At 32.6% G+C, this 22,136-nt stretch overlaps 2 protein-coding genes across 2 annotated transcripts; one reads left to right on the top strand and one right to left on the bottom strand.

The window, feature by feature from the left end:
- Positions 1-2,694: 2,694 nt before the first annotated feature.
- On the bottom strand, positions 2,695-4,373 carry LOC134709202 (E3 ubiquitin-protein ligase TRIM56-like). Its single transcript, XM_063569376.1, has one exon. The coding sequence runs from the start codon at positions 4,310-4,312 to the stop codon at positions 2,735-2,737; it is 1,578 nt and encodes a 525-aa protein (XP_063425446.1). The 5' UTR covers positions 4,313-4,373; the 3' UTR covers positions 2,695-2,734.
- Positions 4,374-14,159: 9,786 nt separating this feature from the next.
- On the top strand, positions 14,160-15,434 carry LOC134709936 (uncharacterized). Its single transcript, XM_063570059.1, has one exon. The coding sequence runs from the start codon at positions 14,160-14,162 to the stop codon at positions 15,432-15,434; it is 1,275 nt and encodes a 424-aa protein (XP_063426129.1).
- The last annotated feature ends 6,702 nt before the right edge of the window (positions 15,435-22,136 follow it).

Here is a 22,136-nt window from a genome sequence, read left to right as displayed (position 1 = left end):
AACTTAATGTCTATCTGCACTTTCTTTTTTTAGAATCGGACAACCATTTGTAAGGTTGCTGCCCCCAATTGGTTATTTTTTAAGAAATTTTGCCGTTTTTGGTTATTATCTTGAATACTATTATAGATAGAGATAAACTGTAAACAGCAAATATGTTCAGCAATTTAACAGTTTTTATTTATTTGGTAAATTTAAGTAAATTATTACAAAATAATTTTCTCTGCTACTAATGGGCAAAGTTCATTAATGATATAATTGTAAGAAGCAAGAACGTTCAGTAAAGTAAGAACTTCAAACACATCAGCATCACCAAAATACAATTTTGTCATGAATCCATTTGTGTCCTTTGTTTAATATGCACATAGACCAAGGTGAGCGACACAGGCTCTTAAGAGCCTCTAGTTATTTATTATGGGCCCAGTTTTCAAGTTGGTCCAAATTGTCGTCCAAAATTACACTTTTGTTCTGTTTGATTTCAACTAAAATTGAATCCTTGGAGTTATTTGATACGCTGAATCTAAACATGTACTTATTTTTTTTTATTATGGGCCTAGTTTTCAAGTTGGTCCCAAATTAAACTTTGTTTGATATCAACAAAAATTGAATCCTTGTGGTTCTTTGATATGCTGAATCTAAACATGTATTTAGATTTTTGATTATAGGCCCAGTTTTCAGTTTGGTCCAAAGTGGGGTCCAAAATTAAACTTTGTTTGATTTCAACAAAAATTGTACATATTTTTGCTTAATCTAACCATGTAATTAGATATTTTATGTTTGGGCCCGGTTATTGAATTGGTCCACATTGAGGTCAATCGGGTCCAATATTGAGCTTTATTTAATTTCATCAAAAATTAAATTCTTGGGGTTCTTTGATATGCTGAATCTAACCATGTATTTTGATTTTGGATGCTGAACCATAATAGGTAATGTCCAATTTAAAATTTTAAGTTTTCAAGTTTAAGTTCTTATACCGCGCTCATTCTTTGCTTTTGCGCCAATTGGCATTTCATTTGCGCCAAAAAAATCTTTCATTTGCGCCACAAACAATATTTCATTTGCGCCAAAATAATACCTTTCAATTGCGCCAATATTACAGGTAAATACAGATAAATAGTATAAAACATATATATTTGGAAAAAACCTATGGATAATCAAAGTTTGTATCATTGATGTATTCATGTCTGGAAAATTTCTGCTCTCAAGTGCATACCATATTGATAAAAGATAGTCCGTTTTTTCATGAACTGCAGTCCATTTCAGTTGTTATAATTGCTTTGCAAGGTTTATTTCTATTTGGGGTACACATTCACGACTTGGTCTCCATTTTTTCAGAATGTATGATCTGATAATAAACTAAAAGTGTGGTCATCAAATATTACACACTTTTAAATTATTCTCTTGTTTTATGTCTAAATTGAAAATGTCCATCTTGTCACCTCGAACATGTGAACACTATATATAATCATAAACCTTAGTGACTCTCAGCTTCTGAAATGAGTGTGGCATTGAACTCACCCCATTATCCAGAGAAATACTGTAGAGACAAACCTTTTAGAGAAATGCATATTTAACGCTTCCGTTATTGTTTACCTGAATTACCTGTAAAATGGCGCAAATGAAATATTACCTTGTGGCGCAAATGAAAGATTGTAATTTTCAAAAATTGGCGCAAATGCAATGCGCCCCGCTCATTGTGTGTCAGAAACCTGTGTTGTGACAATTATTTAATTACAATCCAAATTCAGAATTGTATCAAGCTTGAATGTTGTGTCCATACTTGCCCCAATGTTCATGGTTCGAACTCTGCGGCTGTATAAAGCTGCGCCCTGCGGAGCATCTGGTTAGCAGGTAGAATCAATCAAACATATCTGTTTATCCTTCTGTTGCCTTCCCTATACTTTCTCTGTTTTGTCTAACTTTGATTCAATCACTGTACATGTTTATCACATGATCAACTCAGCTTTTACCAGGGTGTATTCAAGCGATCCCTATAAAAAGGCTTCAAATGAGTTTCAATTTTTAACATTCAAATTTCTTGCCAATTTAAAAAAAAACTAAATAGAGAATTAATACTTTCAATATACCTCTTTCATAAATGTTTGAAAATACATCAAATGTCAAATTAACATGTTCAATTAACAAAGAAAAACGTGTAACACTGATATTCCGGACTAACGGATACACAGACGGACAGACAGACAGACAGACAGACAGGCGGATTCAAAACCTAAAGCCCCCTTAGTCGTCGCCGGTAAGGGACTAAAACAATCAAAATTCTTGTCTGTATCATCTGCTGCCGATAAGATTCTTTCAAATCATAAATAACGTTATCAGTAATATACACTCTAAATAGAGCAAAAGATAAGATTTATTAGATTAGGCAATCAGTCCTTTCAGCCCGACCTATTTATTTTACTATTTGCGTCATAATAAAAAATGAAGTCTACAAATAAAGGCAACAGTAGTATACCGAGTTACAAACTAAAACTCAGAGAAACGCATCAAATATAAGAGAACTACGACACAACAGAAACACAACATTAAAATGTAACACACACATAAACGAACTATAATATATCAATGACCATTTCACTGACTTGGTGCAGGGCATTTAAAAGTGTCGGTAAGCATGCATAGCTTTTATTGTAAAAAGAGATGAAATCAATCAATTTTATTTGAAATATCGATCCAGAAAAACGAAATAGTAATCGATTTGGTTACATTTAGTTGTCACCTATCGAATTGTTTTGAAAAGAAACCCAGGAATTTGTCCTTTCTCTACGGTAGTAGAAGAAGATCGATTTTTTAGAGATGATGTGAAATTAAAAGTTACACCTTCATGATTAACTTTTGCTTGTCCACGAACTCCATAGTCGAAAATCAATGTGTTGTAAGTATTGGTACATAATGTTATATCATATATGTGGTTAGCTGACAGTTTTACAGCTTTTGGAAACTCCACTTGCATCAAATTGTCATCGGCTTTCCTTTTGTCCATGTCCGTCGTTATTTCTGCTAGGATATTAGATCCCTGTCCTAACTTAACAGTTATTTTACAATTTTCCTTGCAACAGAAAGACATAATTCCAACAAGGTAAATGTCACTTGACACTTGAACTGAAATCGTATTAACGCTGTAAGATGGTATACCCCAGCCACTTTCAAACCATTCGAAACGGTTAAATTTGTAAACGCTTGAACAAGGTATTTGACATTTTTCCTGTAATTCATTTACTATTTGTTCAATGAAGTTGTCCACACTAGGCATCTCAACCTCAGCAGTCATATTTAACTTATCGTCTATTAACGTCTTGTGTCCTTTGAGTTGGCGTCTTACTTTTATTGTTTCTAGAAATACTTGCACATCCGATGCTTTTTCTTTGCTTATCTTAAGAACTTCCTGTTCGTAATTAATTGCTTTCAATCGATTTTCAAGTACAGTTATACGAGTTCCTATTCCATCATTCTTTTCTTTAAAAATCTTCAGTAAATTAGCTTTTCTTTCTGTCTCAAAATCTCGAACTTTGCCAATCAATTCTTTATACGTGGTTTCAATTGTTTTGGATTTAGCTTCATAGTCCGATTCTAAGTCTTTTAAAACTGTTTTGTTGGTCGAAACGAGAGTATTCATATTTTCACAATAATCTTGAAGCTCGCTTTGAATTTTGTCAACAGAATTTTCAGACAGGTAAACCTTCGCAGCATCTTCAATTGTAACTATTTCTCCACATTTTCTATGTGTAATAGAGACACACATAGAGCAACAAGGAATGTTATGGTCTTTGCAGAAGAGTTTTATTTTCTCATTCGTGTGTTCACTACATTTACTGATAAAAGCTTTTGGCATCTTTTCCTCAAGTAAAACACCAGAGAGTGGCCTGATTTCGTGATCTGCGGTGTATTTATTTGCAGTATGGCATTTGTGAAATGCGTCGCACAGAGTATCAGAACAAGTGACACAAAGATAAGCTGCTGTGGACTCTATTCCTAGCCTTTCACAAGACATGCATCGCTTTTCTGGTCGTTGTATCTTCTTCAAGTCTAATAATACAACGATCAGAAAGTTCACTGGGAGATGTTTTGCCACATCATCCGCGGAACCGTTTTTACATAGGTTTGATACAACTTCTCTGCACACTGGACATGCAAATTGAAGTGTACTGCCTTTTTCAAAACAGGAAGCAATATAGGTTGAAATACATCCTTCACAAAAAGTATGTAAACACGGTAAATATTTAGGATTTTTAAAGTCTTCTAGACATATTGAACATATCAATATGTCATCAGTAGTGTAACTGGTAGATGTGGCCATGTTTCATGTGATTAATGTCTGTTTAAAATCCACATTATCAAGTCACACTAACGTCACGAGATATTTGGTATGACTGTTATTGAATGTATGGAAACGTAACCGCACCACTTTCAACAATAATAATCGTATTTAAAACGTATGTATTACCTTATCAATTATTTATCAACACTGCCTACATAATAACGGAAATGATTTTAACAAAGTTTATATCGAAGGATGAAATCAATACTTCAGTCTAATAGACTATTAACAAATTAGTGTTGATCATTTTTTTTTACAGGAGTTACAATTCTTGAAAATGATGATTATAAAGAAAATTGTATTTTATGCGTTCTCAAACCTACATTTCTTGTCAGATTACGACCATATTAAAAAAAGTTTAACACAAAAGTGTCGATGTGATAAAAAGTATCAATTAAAGAAGAAGAAAAAATACTGTTAGTATTAATTGATTGCTGGATATATGTTGCAATGGTGATTCAGTCAATAATATTTTTTTAATATAGCTGAAACAAGTCAAAAGAATTTCACCTGCAATCACACTGTTTCACTGATGAGTCTTTTGTAGACGAATCGCGCGTCTGGCGTATATATATACAAAATTTAGTCCTGGTATCTATGATGAGTTTATTCACGTTGACTTAGTGAACACTAGCAAGAATGATTTTTAATTCAATACTCTTATGTGCATAAATTTGTACCCGGTAATAATATAAGTTATATGGTTCGCTACTGACCCCATACGGATCCATAGAGGGTTAGTAAAATCCATAGGGGGTGAGGCCGGAGGCCGAATCCCCTATGGATTTTATTCACCCTCTATGGATCCGTGGGGGGTCAGTAGTTAATTATAACCGTATAACGAATTTATCGTACGCTGGACTTTTTCTGCTGCGTTTTGTTGAAAAATAATCAAAGAAACACAACAACATTAATAGATGACGTCACCATTACCGCGTCACGAACCCCCTATGAAATTTACTAACCCCCTACGGTCTCATAGGGGGTCACCACGTGACGGCGTTAAACCAATCACAACGTGATAATTTAGCCGCGATACGATTATGTGTGATATATATGTTACCAATTCAGGTGTTTTTTGTTGTCTAGATAAAGAGACATTTCAGAGTAAATCACGCAGGAAAATTCGAAGGAAATTTTTAACTGATTAATCCTTATACATGACTTGACGATCATATGTGCCTTCTATATTTAATTTATTTCCTTTCATGTCAAATATGTATGCTTTAAAAAAATGAAACATATAATATTTTGATGTGATTGAAATATATTGCAGTTGTCAATGGATTATTTTACTATTAATCTGCCAAAGGACAATTTCGGGCTATCACTCTCCTACCAAGCAGCCGTAATGTTTAAAAATGCATTCTAAGAATATAATAAATACTTGAATGAGTTTGAAGGAATTCCAAGGTAAATTCCAATCGGAGAATTGCAAAGTAAAAAGCCCAAACACACCAAACGAATGCATAGAAAAACCACTGTGATATTTATGACTATGTACACTCAGGTATTTTCTATGAAGAAAATGGCTTATTTAACAAGGTTTTCATAGATAGCAAAACCTCTGAGTTAAATGACAGTCGAATAAGATTCTATTTTATTGACAAAAATGTGTGAACAAACAAATAGACATAATAAGTAAAATTGTCAAAAATAAGGGCACGGCAGTAAACATTGTGTAAATGTAGAAAACAAGTACGTATCTGAACTATTGTATCAGAATTCATGCAGGCGGAGGTTCAATTAAGAAAAGTTACTGTCGCTTTGCATGTACAAATATATGTATGTTTGTATTCTAATAAGGAAAATAACTGTATCATGTGCATTGTATACAAGTATTTTCTGGGACTAATCTTAGATAGTCACTACTTGCGGGGGCAATTCATTGACTAGGTGAAGAAATAAATGGATCGTAACCTGTGTATTGTTTTTAAAGGACAATAATAAATGACACGTCTTCTGTGACCGCGGACAATCATAAAATTCTATTATAATGACTGAATAATCATATACAATCTGTAAAATTTAAATTGCTAAAATTTCACGAAAGATCGTTAATTATATCAGAAAAAAGAGAATTAGCTGGTTAATACAGCACTATATAACAGAGGAGGGGGATAAATTTGTATAACAATCCAATACGGCAAATAGAATGTAGATGGCAGAGCAAGGTTCTTGTGGAGTTGTTGTGAACGTTATAGTCACGCAAGCATCATGAAAAGAAGAAGCGTCATTGTATAGATAGGAATCATCCTTTTCTTTAAAATTAGGCAATTAAAGGTTCGGATTTCAATGTCTCTCATTGTATAGACCATGTAATGATACCCAATATAGTGAAATTACTAGCATGTAATAGGGAGCCCATTCTGTCAACATCAACAACCATGATCACTTTTTACAATAAAACAACAAACATATTCTGCCTTCTAGAAATCAGGGTTTTTAGTCTATATGACGAGTTCATAGACGGAAAAGTTAAGCTAAACCATGACAGAGAACTACGACTAAATCAAGCACATTCTTCATGAGTGTATGGTAGCATTTTCCCAGTTGCCATGAACAGGAGATATAATGATGTTATTCAAACCAATATTGTTGAAGTACAATATATTGACTCTGTGTTGTTACTTTTGTGGTATATATCAATGAAATATTTATACGAACAAACATTCAATTTGTCGGATTTTATCCAAATCTACTTGAAATGAACTTTGTATATGATAAAAATGCTAATTAAAATAATGCTATTTTCTATTTGACTAACTGCATTTTAAAATTGGTACACGCAAATTTAATAAAAATGCTTATTTGATTGAAGCGGCGAATTTAAAAAGCCTGATACAAATAAAAATGCTATGAAGACTACATTTTGGATGATTAATGTGTGAATTTGTGCAAGCTGTCTACAAAATAGCGACAACAATAAATAACACTTAATCAAATTATGTCACAAATTGTGATAATACAAATACATATCTTCAAAGTAAATTAAAATATGAAAGTCCAAAAAAAACCTGGCATTTACAACCAATGGAGCAACTGAAATAACTGTCAACATAATAAGATAGACAGATTTCTTTGGAGTTACTATTTGTGATTATATTTGTTATGTTTGAAGAGTATAGTATACCTTTTGATATGAGCGTCACTGATGAGTCTTATGTAGACGAAACGCACGTCTGGCGTACTAAATTATAATCCTGGTACCTTTGATAACTTATTATACCTGTACTTAGTCGAGAATGTGGCAGTTATTATTATTTACTCCATTGAATGATGTGTTTTGTGTAAGCTTATGGACTTTCATTTTTTAATCTGTTTCATTGTTACCATGGTCACATTGTTTTATTATCTAATACGAGAGTTTCCATTGGCTATATAAATATGGCATTTCTATAGGCATGATAGGGTCAACTATGAAATATGTGGAGAATCCCGGCACAAGAACAAGCTACACGAAGAGTCCCGAGTGTTCCGAATGGCAAGCTATGGACTAATGAGTTGTTACTAATCGGCCTAGCTGTACGGACGTGATCCTGATGTAAAGGACAACTAACAACTCCAACTGTAGAAGCTATACGGCGCCATACAAGGTAGTTATAGCTATATAATAAGTATAGTCAGATCACCACAATTGGTGTCAGAAGTGGGCAACGAATTCACTGGAAGTTCTTTGTTTTGACGTTTGTTGGCGCCAAATTTAAAGTTTTGAAAAGTGGAAAAAAACCTTTTTTCCTTGATATATAACCAGAATAAGGTGGATAGATTGATTCACTTTATGTATTTGCTTTAGAAGACTAATGATTGGTTGGCTGTTATTACTGAACAGAAGAAACATTTATTTCAGATTTCAGCTCCCCCCTTTTTCAGATCCGTAAAATATCACATCAGACGTTCTGATGTTTGCGTTTTGATATTTCTTGGATATAACCTGCAATTCAAGGGAACATCAGATGTTCTGATGTATGCGTTTACCTCATATGATTAGATAAACTTTTACTTCACAATGTGACCCCCCCCCCCCTTTTCCACGATTATCGAACTTTGAGATTGATTAATTGTTATTTTGATTAAATTGTATTTGTCTTCTATCACAATGTAGATCAAATTATATATTTGTCAACTAGACACTATCTAATTTTTGCTTATACTTGTGTTAATTTATATGACATGATAAGAGTTCACTTTTTAAATGTAGGAAAGGTGTTAATTGATTAAATTGTCATCTATCGATCTTTGTATATAATATAGATATCTGTATGTTTATCTATGCATGTCTATGAATTTGATTGTTGACCTACACAATGATTGTACATATTGAGTTTATAAAACACTGATTTGACTGAATCAAGTTTTTTTGTGTTAGTCTGGATTTTTGTATATATATGTTTTTTTTCTATTTTGATACATGTTTTGCTTGTACACTTTACTTGATTATTTGTAAAATTTGTACAGGAGTTTTCGCATCAGACGTTCTGATGCTAGTGTTGCAAATAGTAAAACAAACTCTCCTGTGAAATTTTTACAGATATGAATATATGAGTGTGTTTGTCGTATATATTTTGCAGTTAAACATGTATTCGATTATATTTTCTTAATACAAACTTCATATAATTTTAACAACATATAGAGTGTTATTGTATCCAAAAAATATGAATAATTTTGACATTTTTGATGGAACATCAACACCAGGATGGTCCCTGTTCAAAACCAATTTTGATTTAACAGCTATTAAAAATGGGTGGAATCAAGAACAAAGATTACAAATGCTTATTTCGAAATTATCCGGAAAAGCACTGAACTTTTATGAGAGGAGGCCAAATACTATACAAAAGGACTATGAAGCATTATGCAAACTATTTGAAGACCGGTTTGATTGGGTTGGTTTTTCATATTTAAGTTTAAAACATCTAGAGAATATCACCCCTTATCCAGGCGAATTTATAGAAGAATTTAAGCACAGAATTGAAGAACTTGTTGAGGGAACGTTTCCAAATAAATCTAAGAAAGACCAAGAACAGCTTGTTATAGAAAACTTTATAAACGCTTGTTGTGATGAGGAAGAGCGAGAACTAGTTAAAAAGGTTGCAGGAAGTTCAGTTGATGCAGCAACACGTTTCATGACCATATTTAAAAAAGCAGAAGGATTTTTAAGACAACAGTTTGTGGGAGGAAAAACTAGATATAGAAAATACTGAAAGACAGACAAATGATGTGTTATGCCATACCAGTTTCCCACATGAACAGAATCTGGCAGTAGTTGATTCTAAGCTGTTTCACAGGCACAGTAAAGGAGAGTCAGACGAAAATCATGATGAAATTGATGATGATAAGGTTAAATACCCTAAGTCTAAAGATGCAGCTGTTATCCATGAGTGTTATGACGCTAAAGTTGGCGTACGCGTTACAAATACGCATTATGCGCATCATCAGGAGTCCATGCATGCCTTTGGAAAAAGTACAGTAGAAACACAGCAACTAACTACACCAGTACTAAATGTAGATAAGAGTAGTGAGTTTGACATCCATAACAACAACACAGATACGCGAGAAAGTTTTGAATTTAATTTGAAGGACAATTATGGAGAACTTGAGCTTAATAGACACCATGCAGATATGCCAGACGTTATAAAATCACGTACAGATGGATCAATGATGGATGCTTTGCAAAAGAATACGAAACTTACAGATGAAAATACAGCAGGATCAAATGGAGCATGTATTACAGAGTTAGCTGTTGAAATCAAACATAAAGAGAAGGAGAAAGTAAAGAAAGGTACTTTAGAAAGAAATATGACAAGGTTTATGACCAAGAGAAAATTTCGTGAATTGGTGAAAGCGAATGTTAAAGAAACTGATAAATTGATTAGAGAGACAACAATGCAAGGTAAACAGATTGACGAATATGCAAGCAGTAAAATAAGCTTGAGCCGAATCAACAAAGATCAATTTATCAACAAACACAATAAACAAGAAGCAAATGGAAACATTGGATTATCAAATGTTTTAGATAACAATCAGAAGGTTAAGAACAAAGTGGAACTTTTTGAATTAAAAGAATTGACAGATGCTATTGACTGCCTGGCTCCAAATTGGATTTACAGGTCAAATAAAGATGTAAGTTCAGAGCTGCAAACCCGCAAGCATCTTTATTGGATAGTTCGAGATACCCACAACAAACGATGCAACGTTACTAAAGAGCAACCGGGAACACAAAAGAAAAACGTAGAATCAAGATGGATACAAAATGCAACACTAACTAGGCCAGTTGATGAACAAATGAAGTCTTGTTGTCAAAGTGTAGAGATTGCAACACAAACAAAACTTGAATATTTACCCTTTCAGAAAACTAAAGAACGCACGACAGAAAGGATGATTGGTAAAGGTGTAGATAAATCCACTCAGACGATTGAAGAATCTCCAAAGATTGACACAATTGAGAAGCCAGTTGAAAGTTACATGGATGACAAGGGTTGTGCTATCAGTGATGTTTCATTTATCAGCACTAATTATAATTCTGATAACAAACTACAACATCGTTTGTATAAGAATGATCACTTTACAGGACAAATAAAAGACAAAGCACTGACAACAAAAAGGGAGAAGAAGATGGAGGTGAAGGAGGTGATGAAGAATAAGAAGGTAAAGGAGATGAAGAAGAAGGCGAGGTCAGCACATGAGTATGTGAGTCACTTTAAAGGCAAAGAAAGTAAAGACCAAGGCAGTGTGTGTAGAGAACCAAAGAACGGTTTAAGTAAGGAAGGAATTTCCAGCAAGTGGCAAAGGTGTCTGAAGTCCTTGATAAAAATAAGAAAACCAAGTGTTAAGATGATGAACAATGCGCAGAAATTGTTGGAAAGTAAAAGTAAAAGTGTTGACGAACTATTGTTGAGAAAAAGGGAACGATTCAAGGAATTGCCTCTCTTACATCTTTAAGTTGACAACATATTTATATGTGTAATGTATATATTCCAGTACGACGTTATTTGATGTATACTTAGTTCTTCCTATAGACATTCGATTGAACTTATCAATATCATATAATTTAATTTGTATATATGTTATTTCTGCAGGCTTATGTGTATATAAGATTTGTAAATATAATTTATGTTTATGAATATACAAGTATAATGTGTATTCAGTTAAATGGCTGTGATGATGATATTTCACAATGCCTCGTAATGTGGCATACGCCTCAGTAACTATGGAGTTACAGAGCATTAAGACTTCAAAGAAATTACAGAACCTATTTTATAAAAAGGGGAGGAATGTGGAGAATCCCTGCACAAGAACAAGCTACACGAAGAGTCCCGAGTGTTCCGAATGGCAAGCTATGGACAATTGAGTTGTTACTAATCGGCCTAGCTGTACGGACGTGATCCTGATGTAAAGGACAACTAACAACTCCAACTGTAGAAGCTATACGGCGCCATACAAGGTAGTTATAGCTATATAATAAGTATAGTCAGATCACCACAAATACACACTAAGAAGTTATTATTCGATTTGGTAACTGTAAAAAGTCGAAAAATAAAACGCTATTAGACTAATGTTGAGATTTTTGAAATTTCTTGATGATTTTTCCATCATTTGTCTACATAGGCCTAGAAAACATTGATTTTCTGTTTCGAGTTTATCATTCATATATCAAAGTTAATGAGTGTTAGTTCTCTTATTTAGTAGTTGAAAAATTTGTTTGCTTGCTTGATATTTAGATAAAGATTTTGGCTTAAGATTCAAATTTCCTTTTTGTCTATATCTACTTACAGATGGTGGTATTCTGTTTTTCCGATGTCATATTCTCTTGACTGGCCATCTTTTCTCATCTATGAATCTCTGTCACTCTCTGTCGGTGCTTTGATGTCCTCAGCTTGTTCGGATAGTTCTATAATTCACCATATGTTTCGACAATGTACCATTACATCCTTCGGTTGGCGGTTCAGTAGAGGTGGCTAAACCTGTTGTGACTTTATTTTTTTTGAACCTGTATATGCAAGTTGATGAAAATTTGCATATAGATTATTTTTACCTGATTAAATCAAATATGTTATACAAATATATACCTTCATGTGCTACTTTTTTAGTAAAATGAGTTTTTTGTATAATTTGCATATGTTTTGTATATTTGCTCAAAATTCAGATTTAATTGTTGCCGTATTTTCTTTTTTGAAAGAAAGACGTAACTTTTTTGTTTTAAAAGATAAACACAAATTGTTTTTTATCAAATAATTAGTAATTTCTGTATTTTATGAGTATCCTAAAATATTATGCATTTTGTATTCAAAAATAACTCACATTTATCAAATGGTCATGAATTGAGAAAAACACGTAATTTTTTTGCTGTATATTTATCAAAATTAAAAAAAAATTGCACTATTTACAGTTTTATAAAATTTGGTTCACATAATCTCCCTGTAAAATGAAGCAAAAAGTCGTTTAAAAAAAGGGGGTCCATGCACTCGTTTTCAAATGAAATCAGGTTGAATGATAAAAAGCAGTCGAAACATGTATCTTTTCCCGATATATCATAGTTTGACGTCACGAAAATTACATTTGACGTTAGCAACGTCATTACCTCCCCTGTAAGTGTATCGTATACCCTTAAACAAACTAACACCAAATTGTATAGAAACAGTTTCTAAAAAGACCATTTGGCCGTTAATGGAGACAAAAAATAGAAACGACGAATTTTGTCATAGCTTTACGTAAATTATCTTCTCGTTAGATTTTTTATGAGTGCAATGTATTTAACATTTTTTTATCAATTTTATTTTTTATCTATCTATGTCTATATTAAAAAGGACATAAATAACTCATTGTATTAAACAGCCTGTACTGAGTTAAAGGTACTGATGAATGATGATGTTATCTGATAGTTTTGTATGTGTGACATGTTTAAAAGTAGAAATATAACACCAAAAATATAAAAAAAAAATCGTTCAATTGCAATCGACTACTTCCTTTTTAGTAGAAATAAGTTAGACTGTATCATGTTCAATAGAGCAAAACTTTATACACTGGAAAACAAATTACACCGCTAAACTGAAAGTAAAAGTGAAAAATTTACTAATTAAACAATATTTCACTATCTGTTATCTGAGTGGATTGGGATACATGGACTGTTACAGAAAAATTAAATGCTGTAGCGCTTATGCAACGTTATCAAATTGCAAACTGTCCAAAGCTATTTATAGCAAAAAATAAATTTTCGAGATAAAAATCCCTGTCTGGATCGATTAGGTAATCGGGTTATCCTGTGCGAGATCATCTGTGTAGCTGAATTCTCTGCTACTGTTGTTCACAGGTAAGAACAAAATTCGTAAGTCTGCTTAAAGGGTACAAGTTTTTTTTTATAATTTAAGTCATGTATGAATGGTCATTGCTTTGTGGATGATGGTAGACAAATATTGTTTTTTACAAGTTGTCTATGATTTGAACTTTGACATGTTTGATACAATGTGTAATACAATATTGCTTCCCAAATATTATCAAATACAAAATGTGTTAAAAACTTCTTACATAACCTTTTAATTTATCTCTGCAGAATATTCAGGAAAATCAGGAAATTTACACGAACAGAAAATTAAATTTCATGTCATTCATTGATTGTCGTCGTGTAAAGGATTGATAGTGCTTATCTGAATTTTTAGATTTTGAAATTTCAAAAACACAGCATACAATTCTTAAACTTGGTATTCTTAACAATGCTCACAGTTAATATCTCAATATGTAAAGACACATGATTTTAAAGTAAGTGGCGGCAGATACCAAAGGGATTGTACGATAATGTCCAATTAACAATCTTTTTTGTTGTAGAGTATAAATGGCTGCGGCAAAGCAAATAAAAAACGAATGGGAAGAACCTTTCCATGTATTTGGCCAAGGCGAGCAGAAGCTTCGGCTTCAAATTCTTAAACAAGTTGATGATTATCGAGTGGACCAAGAAGAATGGAGAAAACAAGCAGAACAGACTGATGTCTTTCTCGATAAACTTCTTGACAAAATTGATGAAAAAGCCAAGTTATATTCTAGTGAGATGGCATTAGAGAAGACAATCTTAAAACAAGCAAGCGCAAGGCAAGGATTGAAAATTGATGAACCGGATGAGTATGATGTCATTATACCAATGATAATAAAGGGGTTAGACATTCAGACTGCATCTGTCCAGGATACAGACGGAAAAGTCATGCCTGGTTTAGAAAGAGAACGAGTTTTGAACAAAGACAAGGTCGGATCTACCCATCCTTATCTATCTCGTGCAGACGTCTTCCACACAACAAAAGACGGAACTGTTTATCTAAATTCGCAAAATTTTTATAAAAAAGTATGGACGAAGATGCTAGATAAAGCACTTTCAGATCTTAAAACCGAAATGCCAGATTTCGAGTTTCAAAGACGAGAGCATCCGCCTGCTGTTAATATTCAAGTGACATATCCCGATCGAAATGTTGTCAATTTTGACATCGTACCAGGACGATACACGGGAAGCGAAGAAATTAAAATTCCAGCTGCTGTAACAGGAAAAAAGGACACAACCGTTGTGTTTCCAAGTTATGCACTACCAAAGTATGACAATAAAAACAACCCAAAAATAAATCAACAGGACCGAGAGCTTATTTGGAGGCAATGCACAAGTGCATATGAAAGGTTTATGGCTGATTTATGTCGAGGTTCAACCCCACGCCAGTACGTTATGACTGCAAATCGCATAATGAAATCTGCTATAAAAATGTTACAAAGAGAACAAAATCCGCTTGGGAACCTGATAAATTCGTACCATTTGAAAACAATCGCATACCATATAATTATGGATAAAACGATTTTGGATTCAAACAAAATCGGAGGTGTCAAGGATGCCCTTGGATTTCATATCACATATCTAAACATGTTTGTGTCCAAAAGAGTGCTTCCAGATTTCTTTCATGGAAATAAACACCTTGGAAAAATATTTCCAAGTTCCAAAATCCTTGAAAATCATAGAGAACTGAATTTATTTTGGAAATCTAATCCTACCCTTCTGGAAACCGCCATACATGGTTTCAAAAAGTTGGTCAAAATTTTGGAAGGCTGCTTCACATCCTCTGCTGATCTAAAATGATTTCTCATTCAAGAAGAGACACATGCTTTATCTATGTAATTGCTCTTGTAAATAGCTATATACCATACGTCATTGCTTAAAATTGAACAAGCAATTTTTGCTGTTTTAATTGTATAAATTTCAAGACTGTTATAGTTAAATGAGAATAGATTGAATTGATTCATTTGACATCATAATCATACTGCTGAAATATATCTGTTATCGAGAATAATCATAGATAATTATATTTCATGGTGGTTTTTTTTAATATAAGTGATGTTTTGTTACCTTATATGCGTTTTATGTATGTATATATGTTATATAAAAACTTTGAGTTTTTGCAGTAATAATCACGCGATGAAAATGAAATTCTACCCCTTCTTTTCTTGTGATTATTTAAAAATATAAATTCATTATTTCAATGATGTAATCAGAAAGTCAAAATCTCGAAGAAAAAAAAGAAGAAATGTATGGGGCCTGAGTAAAGTCACGTCTAACGAAATAAAAAGGTTTTTTCAAGATTTTGCCCAATGGTATACTTAATTGTTGGAGCAAACGATACTATATATTTCTGAAACTAGTGGCATTAACGTAGTATGTGAGAAAATGATTTTTGATGGAAAGTCAGAGGCGGATTTAGGGGGGGGGGGCAGGGGCCCGGGCCCCCCTTTTTGGGAAAAAAATCGGTTGCTTATATAGGGAATCACTGAAGCGTGACTGGAGCGGGCCCCCTCTTAGGTCAGTCAGTGGGCCCCCACTTATGAAAATTTCTGGATCCGCCACTGACATTTCATTAATATGTTTATTTTATGTATATACTTTGAATAAAACTTATATTCTAAAATATGACTTATTTAATGCAGATATGCATATGGCAAACATTGAAGGGTTCAATTTTGAGTTGATATCATTTCGTTACTCTTTCAATTGAAGAGCAAGATATTATGAAAATAAAGTAAAGCTATCATATATTGAGACCCTAGACATGGGAACTCACAACTATTTACAGTGAAACAACAACTAGAAAAACTCGATGCAGTGTTTCTTAAATTGATTTTATACAGTTAAATTTGTTTATTCAATTGATTTTATACGGCTAAATTTATAAAATCACATAAAAAATTAACAAGATAGAATAGACACAAAAACTTTAAGTTTCATAAAAAATGGCCAGGCATCTAAACACATGTGGTAGACAACCTTAGTCACGGTTTCGAATTTATCAAGATTTCTCAAACAGGTAATATGCAGAAAATAACCTTATTAATGATACGTCAGGTAAAAACAATGGCCGAGTACTAGGATGGTGTTACCTTCGGAGTGAAAAGTGGACCAGCAGTGACATGAACCTAGTAATTAAAAATAGATAAATGGGGAATGTGTCTTGGGACACAGATAATGTCCCCGCTTGCATTTAACACTTCAAAGGGACATAACTCAAGAACTGTAGTGACGATACCAAAATTAAACTTGATCCGAGTTTTGTGGTAATAAGCATTATGTATACATAACATAACATTTGATTGAGGCAAACTGAAATTGGATTGATTGATTGTTGGTTGCATAACGTCCAGTGGCAAATATTTTATGCATATTCAGGACGAGGCTCTGATGTTAGAGAACGGAAACGAAAAATTCAGTAATTGCTGCATTTGTTGAAATAAGCATTGTGTGATTATAAAAGAGGGACGAAAGATACCAAAGGGACAGTCAAACTCGTAAATCTAAAACAAACTGACAACGCCATGGCTAAAAATGAAAAAGACAAACAGAAAAACAATAGCACACATGACACAACATAGAAAACTAAAGAATAAACAACACGAACCCCACCAAAAACTAGGGGTGATCTCATGTGCTCCGGAAGGGTAAGCAGATCCTGCTCCACATGCGGCACCCGTCGTGTTGCTTATGTGATTACAAATCCGGTAAATAGTCTAATTCGGTAGGTCAAATTCATGAAAGGGAAGGGGATTGTAGTTACGACGTAAGGAACATATCCGATATCATTTGTGAAACGGTTATTCCATAACGGTCAACCAACTCGTGATGGCGTCCGTAAAATTTACGAAGGGATGATTTCAACTTCACCATTTGGAACTCTTGGTTGAATAGCTTCCTTGTGAGCAGTAACCCTCTATCAAGAAAATCATGATAGGAAATGCAAGCACGGGAATATCGTATCAATTGGGAGATATATACCCCGTATGCAGGTGCTGCTGGAATGTTGCTACTTAGAAATGGAAAGTTCACAATTGGAAAGCTGAAATCATCTCTTTTGTCGTAAAGTTTTGTCTTCAACCGACCCTCATTGTCAATTTCTAGATGTAAGTCAAGATATGAAGCCGACTTAACTGTATCTGTAGTATCCTTTATCTCCAATTCGATGGGATAGATGCGATCCACATAGTCACCAAATTTTGAATTGTTTAGTGAAAGAACGTCATCTATATAGCGGAAAGTATCGTAACATTTGTTTCAGGCAAGCAAAGTTATTGAACGGAAACAGCAAAAAATCATCGATTGTTCCATTTGTAAAGGGGCATTTATCTAGAATTATCAAAGTGACGCCAATAAAATTCAAGTTCAATTTGTGTTTTGTGGTAATAAGCATTGTGTAAATTTTTTATAACATTTGATTGAGGGCAAACTAAAGTAAAAGAACGGAAACGAAAAATTCAGCGTTTTTCTGTGTTTTTAGAGAGATAATTCTAGAACTGTAAAAGTGAGGTTACCAGAAATCATACTAGATCTGTGTTTTGTGGTAATAAGCATAGTGTATAAGTGTCATAACATTTTGTTGAGATAAACTAAAGTCAAAGAACGGCAATCAATGTTGGGACACACAGATGGACAGACGTACAACACAAAAACTTAATGTCCCCTCAATAAAAAATATCAGGCTTGTAATTTTGTACACAAGACAAGCATTTGTTTCATAACTCATCAATGACATTCGTATCTAAATAGTTGTGAAATTGTCATTAAATTTGTATCAAGAATATCTGTCTAGGGTAGAAACCCATTAGTGTTTTGAATAATTCAATTGTTTTAAAACTATATTGATGTATTAATGGTATGTCATATCAACACTATGACCGATGAGCTTTAGTTACCCTAGGGGACGATGCTTTCATCGAAAATTGAGCTCACACCTATCGGGTTTGTTACTTTCAACGCCAGTCTCAAATCTTGCCTTCATAGCAAAACCTCAGTGTATCAACTTTCTTACTGTGAACTTTCAATTTGTAGGAAATATATGTATGGATGTACACCGTGGTGGTCATTTTATCAGTAAAATAATTCAGAAATCAGACAATGTTGACGCGGTTTTAAAGGGGATAATAAACATGTATGACATGTAAGACAAATGCTTCAATTAGGAGAATCCTGAAACATCACCAACAAAGAAACGGCCTTTTTCTTTGCTTTCAGAAGATATACAAGTCTGAAAGACTTTTATTAAACTGGTTATAAAAGCAGGTTTAATCCACCATTTTCTCTCATAAATATGTATACAATGTCAGAAATATGTCAGCTGTTGTGTATTTATTCCGATGATTAATATAGTTTAACATTTGATATTATCGGTATAAGGAACTTACACTGCAATAAAGTGTGAGGTTTGGCTAGCCACAAATCCAGGTTAAACCTACCATTTTTTTTCTTTAAATATCCTGTACTAAGTCAGGAATATGGCAGTTGTTATATATTAGTTCGTTTCTATGCATGTTGTATTGTCATTTGTATTTGTTGTATATCAGTGTTCCAGTTGTTTCTTGTTTTTCCTCTTGTGGTTGATGTGTTTACCTCGATTTTAGTTTGTGGTCCTGATTTGTTTTCTCTCAATCGATTTGTGACTTTTAAACAGCTGTTTACTACTGTTGCCTTTATTTCCCTTTTTGAATTTACCAAGGAGTTCAGTTTATCTTGTTTATACTTTTTGGTAAATGCTTTCTTTCAAGTTTCCTACCAAAGAAGCAGGCCCAGTAGGAAAGTTTATATGCAGTGATTCCCAGTTCAAACTTGAATTGTCATTACTGTTTTAAAACGTATAACAGAAGATATTTCCATAGGATGTACAAAGGGAAAAACTAAAGAAGGAATTTAGTTTTTGAGTGTAATACCTCCAATTTCATCATGCTGAATGCAGCAAATAGTATGTCAGTAAATGCAAAAGACAATGTAAAATCAATGACAAGGATGAACATCTACAATATATCAGAAATAAAACTGAAGAAGACATGCCATAATTTTCTTTCAAAATCAGCAAAGTATTGAGATTTGATCCAGAAGCTTCATTGAGAACATTTTCATCCTAGAACTTATGACATGTATACCCATAAGAGTTAATAGCTTGAAAAGTTAAAAGGATCAGTGTGCTTACTCTATACTTCTTGAAGAAATCATTTTCCCAAAGACCAATGTCCGTTATAAAAATACCTCACCTTTCTTCAGATTTAAACACAAATTTTGCATTGAATAATAAACACAATTAGAGATTCAATCTTTAATATAACAAGTCAGGAATTTGTTTTTATCAACTATCATTCATGGATGTACCATCTATATAATGTCTGCTGATTAAAATGATACAGAAAGCTTTAAGTATAAAAGAGACAAAAAATATACACTCATACATACTCTGATAACATGGGAGATTCATAAAGGTGTAAAGGAAAAAAATCTCCACGAAAAATTATTCTATTAGGCCAAATAAAGTCATTTTTTAGTTTCTCAGACCGGTTTCAAACATTTTTGCATTGGATATTCTTCTTACAAAATATTATATTATTTTCATCTACTTCTTTTTACAAAAGAAAAAGAAGTTTCAAAAATCTATAAAACAGGACTGAAAATCTAAAATAAAAACATGTTTGCCCAATACTAGCTAGACTAACTATACACAGTTGTACAAAATGTTTGTAGTACATGGTAATATTGCACAAGATTGAAGCTGTAAAGATAATGATTTTAATGAAAATTAATTGCAAAAAAACAATATTTTCAGCATTTTTTCAGTAATGTTGCTGTAAAAAAAATGCCAAAATTATAAAATCACAGAGAAATGATATATCATGTCTGTTATTGCATTGATAAATTGGAATAAATCGTCACTACTAAGCCGTTGTCACAAATGTTATTTTTTGTTGATAGTTTAAATAAGGTTAAAGATTTAAATCATTTATTCAAACCTTACTGATGTTATTCATAGCTACTATTTAGGATTCAACAGTTAAATATTTTCCCAAATTATTATTTTTTCTATATACAATGTTATTATATCTTTAAATTCTTAGCACTTAAATGCATTTGTAAAAATATGTACCTATAAAAAAATGACTTTAATATCCATAAAAATTTGCACAAGCAAAGACGACTAGATCTTTAGAGCCTAGACGGATTCTGTATTATAAACCAGATATTGTATATCATTTGACAACTGTCCTTCAGACAAATTTACAAGATACAATATAACATCTTGTTTCTTATCTGAGAAACTAACAGTACATAAAATATTCTTAAACTGTTTAAAAATATCCAAAAATTATGTTTCTGATTTTGACATCAAACAAGTAATTGTATTAAGAATCTCGATACAAAATTTAAGACTAAAGCACCTGAATTCAATAATATTTCAAAACCAAAGAATATTTTCTGCTATAACTAAATTTCAATATTATAATTTTTCCGATGTATGTTTCCTGTCAGCTTCTAATGATATTTTGTCATGTGTTCTACTAATTTTAATGTAATTTTATATCCTTCTGATTCAGGATAAATCTAAAATGACAATAAAGGAAAAAGTGACAATAAATTAAACCTTGTGTGTGGACATTCATAATGGAAGCAATAAACTTTTTTAAGAATAGTTTAAATGACTAGTATCAACCAAATGCTTATACCATCTATAACATGTGATAACACTACCAATATGATACATTTCATACTAACAGTACATGTGTTAACAGTCAACATGAAACATGTATTACAAAACAGTAGATGTGGATTCTTTGTTTTTCATGTGGTACTAATATCCTACTTCTAATTTTCAATTACTTCCAGGTATGAGTGAACCATTAATTTAAGTGTTGAACAAACTACTTATATATCAGTTTTGATCAATTCTGCACACCCACCGTTACAAATTTGAACATCTGTTTCAGGCATGTGTGTACATTTTGAACATGTATATTAAAAAAAATTGTGTGTGAATTATGTTAATAAAAGATTTAGTGTTGACAATTTTACATGTGTACATTTGATTGAAAAATATAAGTGTTACACATGTACTGACTAGAAACACATGTATCATTATGTTACATGTACACTTTTACAGAATAACAAGTGTTACACATGTATAGATGGTATTACACATTATTTTTTAAGAAATTTTGACATGCACCTTTAAATAGTAAAGAATGATAAAATGAATGATTCTGCATCTTACAAAACTTAACTACTGATTCTTACATACAGATGAATTTTCATTCTGGTCACACATATATCTACCATTTATTCACTCAATTATTCAAACATACATTCCACATTTATTCCATGAATATATTAATAAAACTATGTACAAATCACTATTTAAAAAAAAAGACATATTTTTTTCTCATTTTTAGAAAATTCTCATTCAGTTATCTCCCTTCAGACAGTTACTTCCCTAAGTACAAATCATACACATTATTAAGCCAATGGAATGAGTTCATGTTTCAA

The sequence above is a fragment of the Mytilus trossulus genome, chromosome 3 (genome assembly GCF_036588685.1).
Source record: "Mytilus trossulus isolate FHL-02 chromosome 3, PNRI_Mtr1.1.1.hap1, whole genome shotgun sequence".
Classification (NCBI taxonomy): Eukaryota; Metazoa; Mollusca; class Bivalvia; order Mytilida; family Mytilidae; genus Mytilus; species Mytilus trossulus.
Note: the sequence above shows the minus strand (reverse complement) of the source record. Positions and strands in the feature narration are given on the sequence as shown.

What these genes read in the sequence shown, in the direction of transcription:
- LOC134709202 (XM_063569376.1), bottom strand. Translation starts at nt 4,312, where the DNA reads ATGGCCACATCTACCAGTTACACTACTGATGACATATTGATATGTTCA.
- LOC134709936 (XM_063570059.1), top strand. Translation starts at nt 14,160, where the DNA reads ATGGCTGCGGCAAAGCAAATAAAAAACGAATGGGAAGAACCTTTCCAT.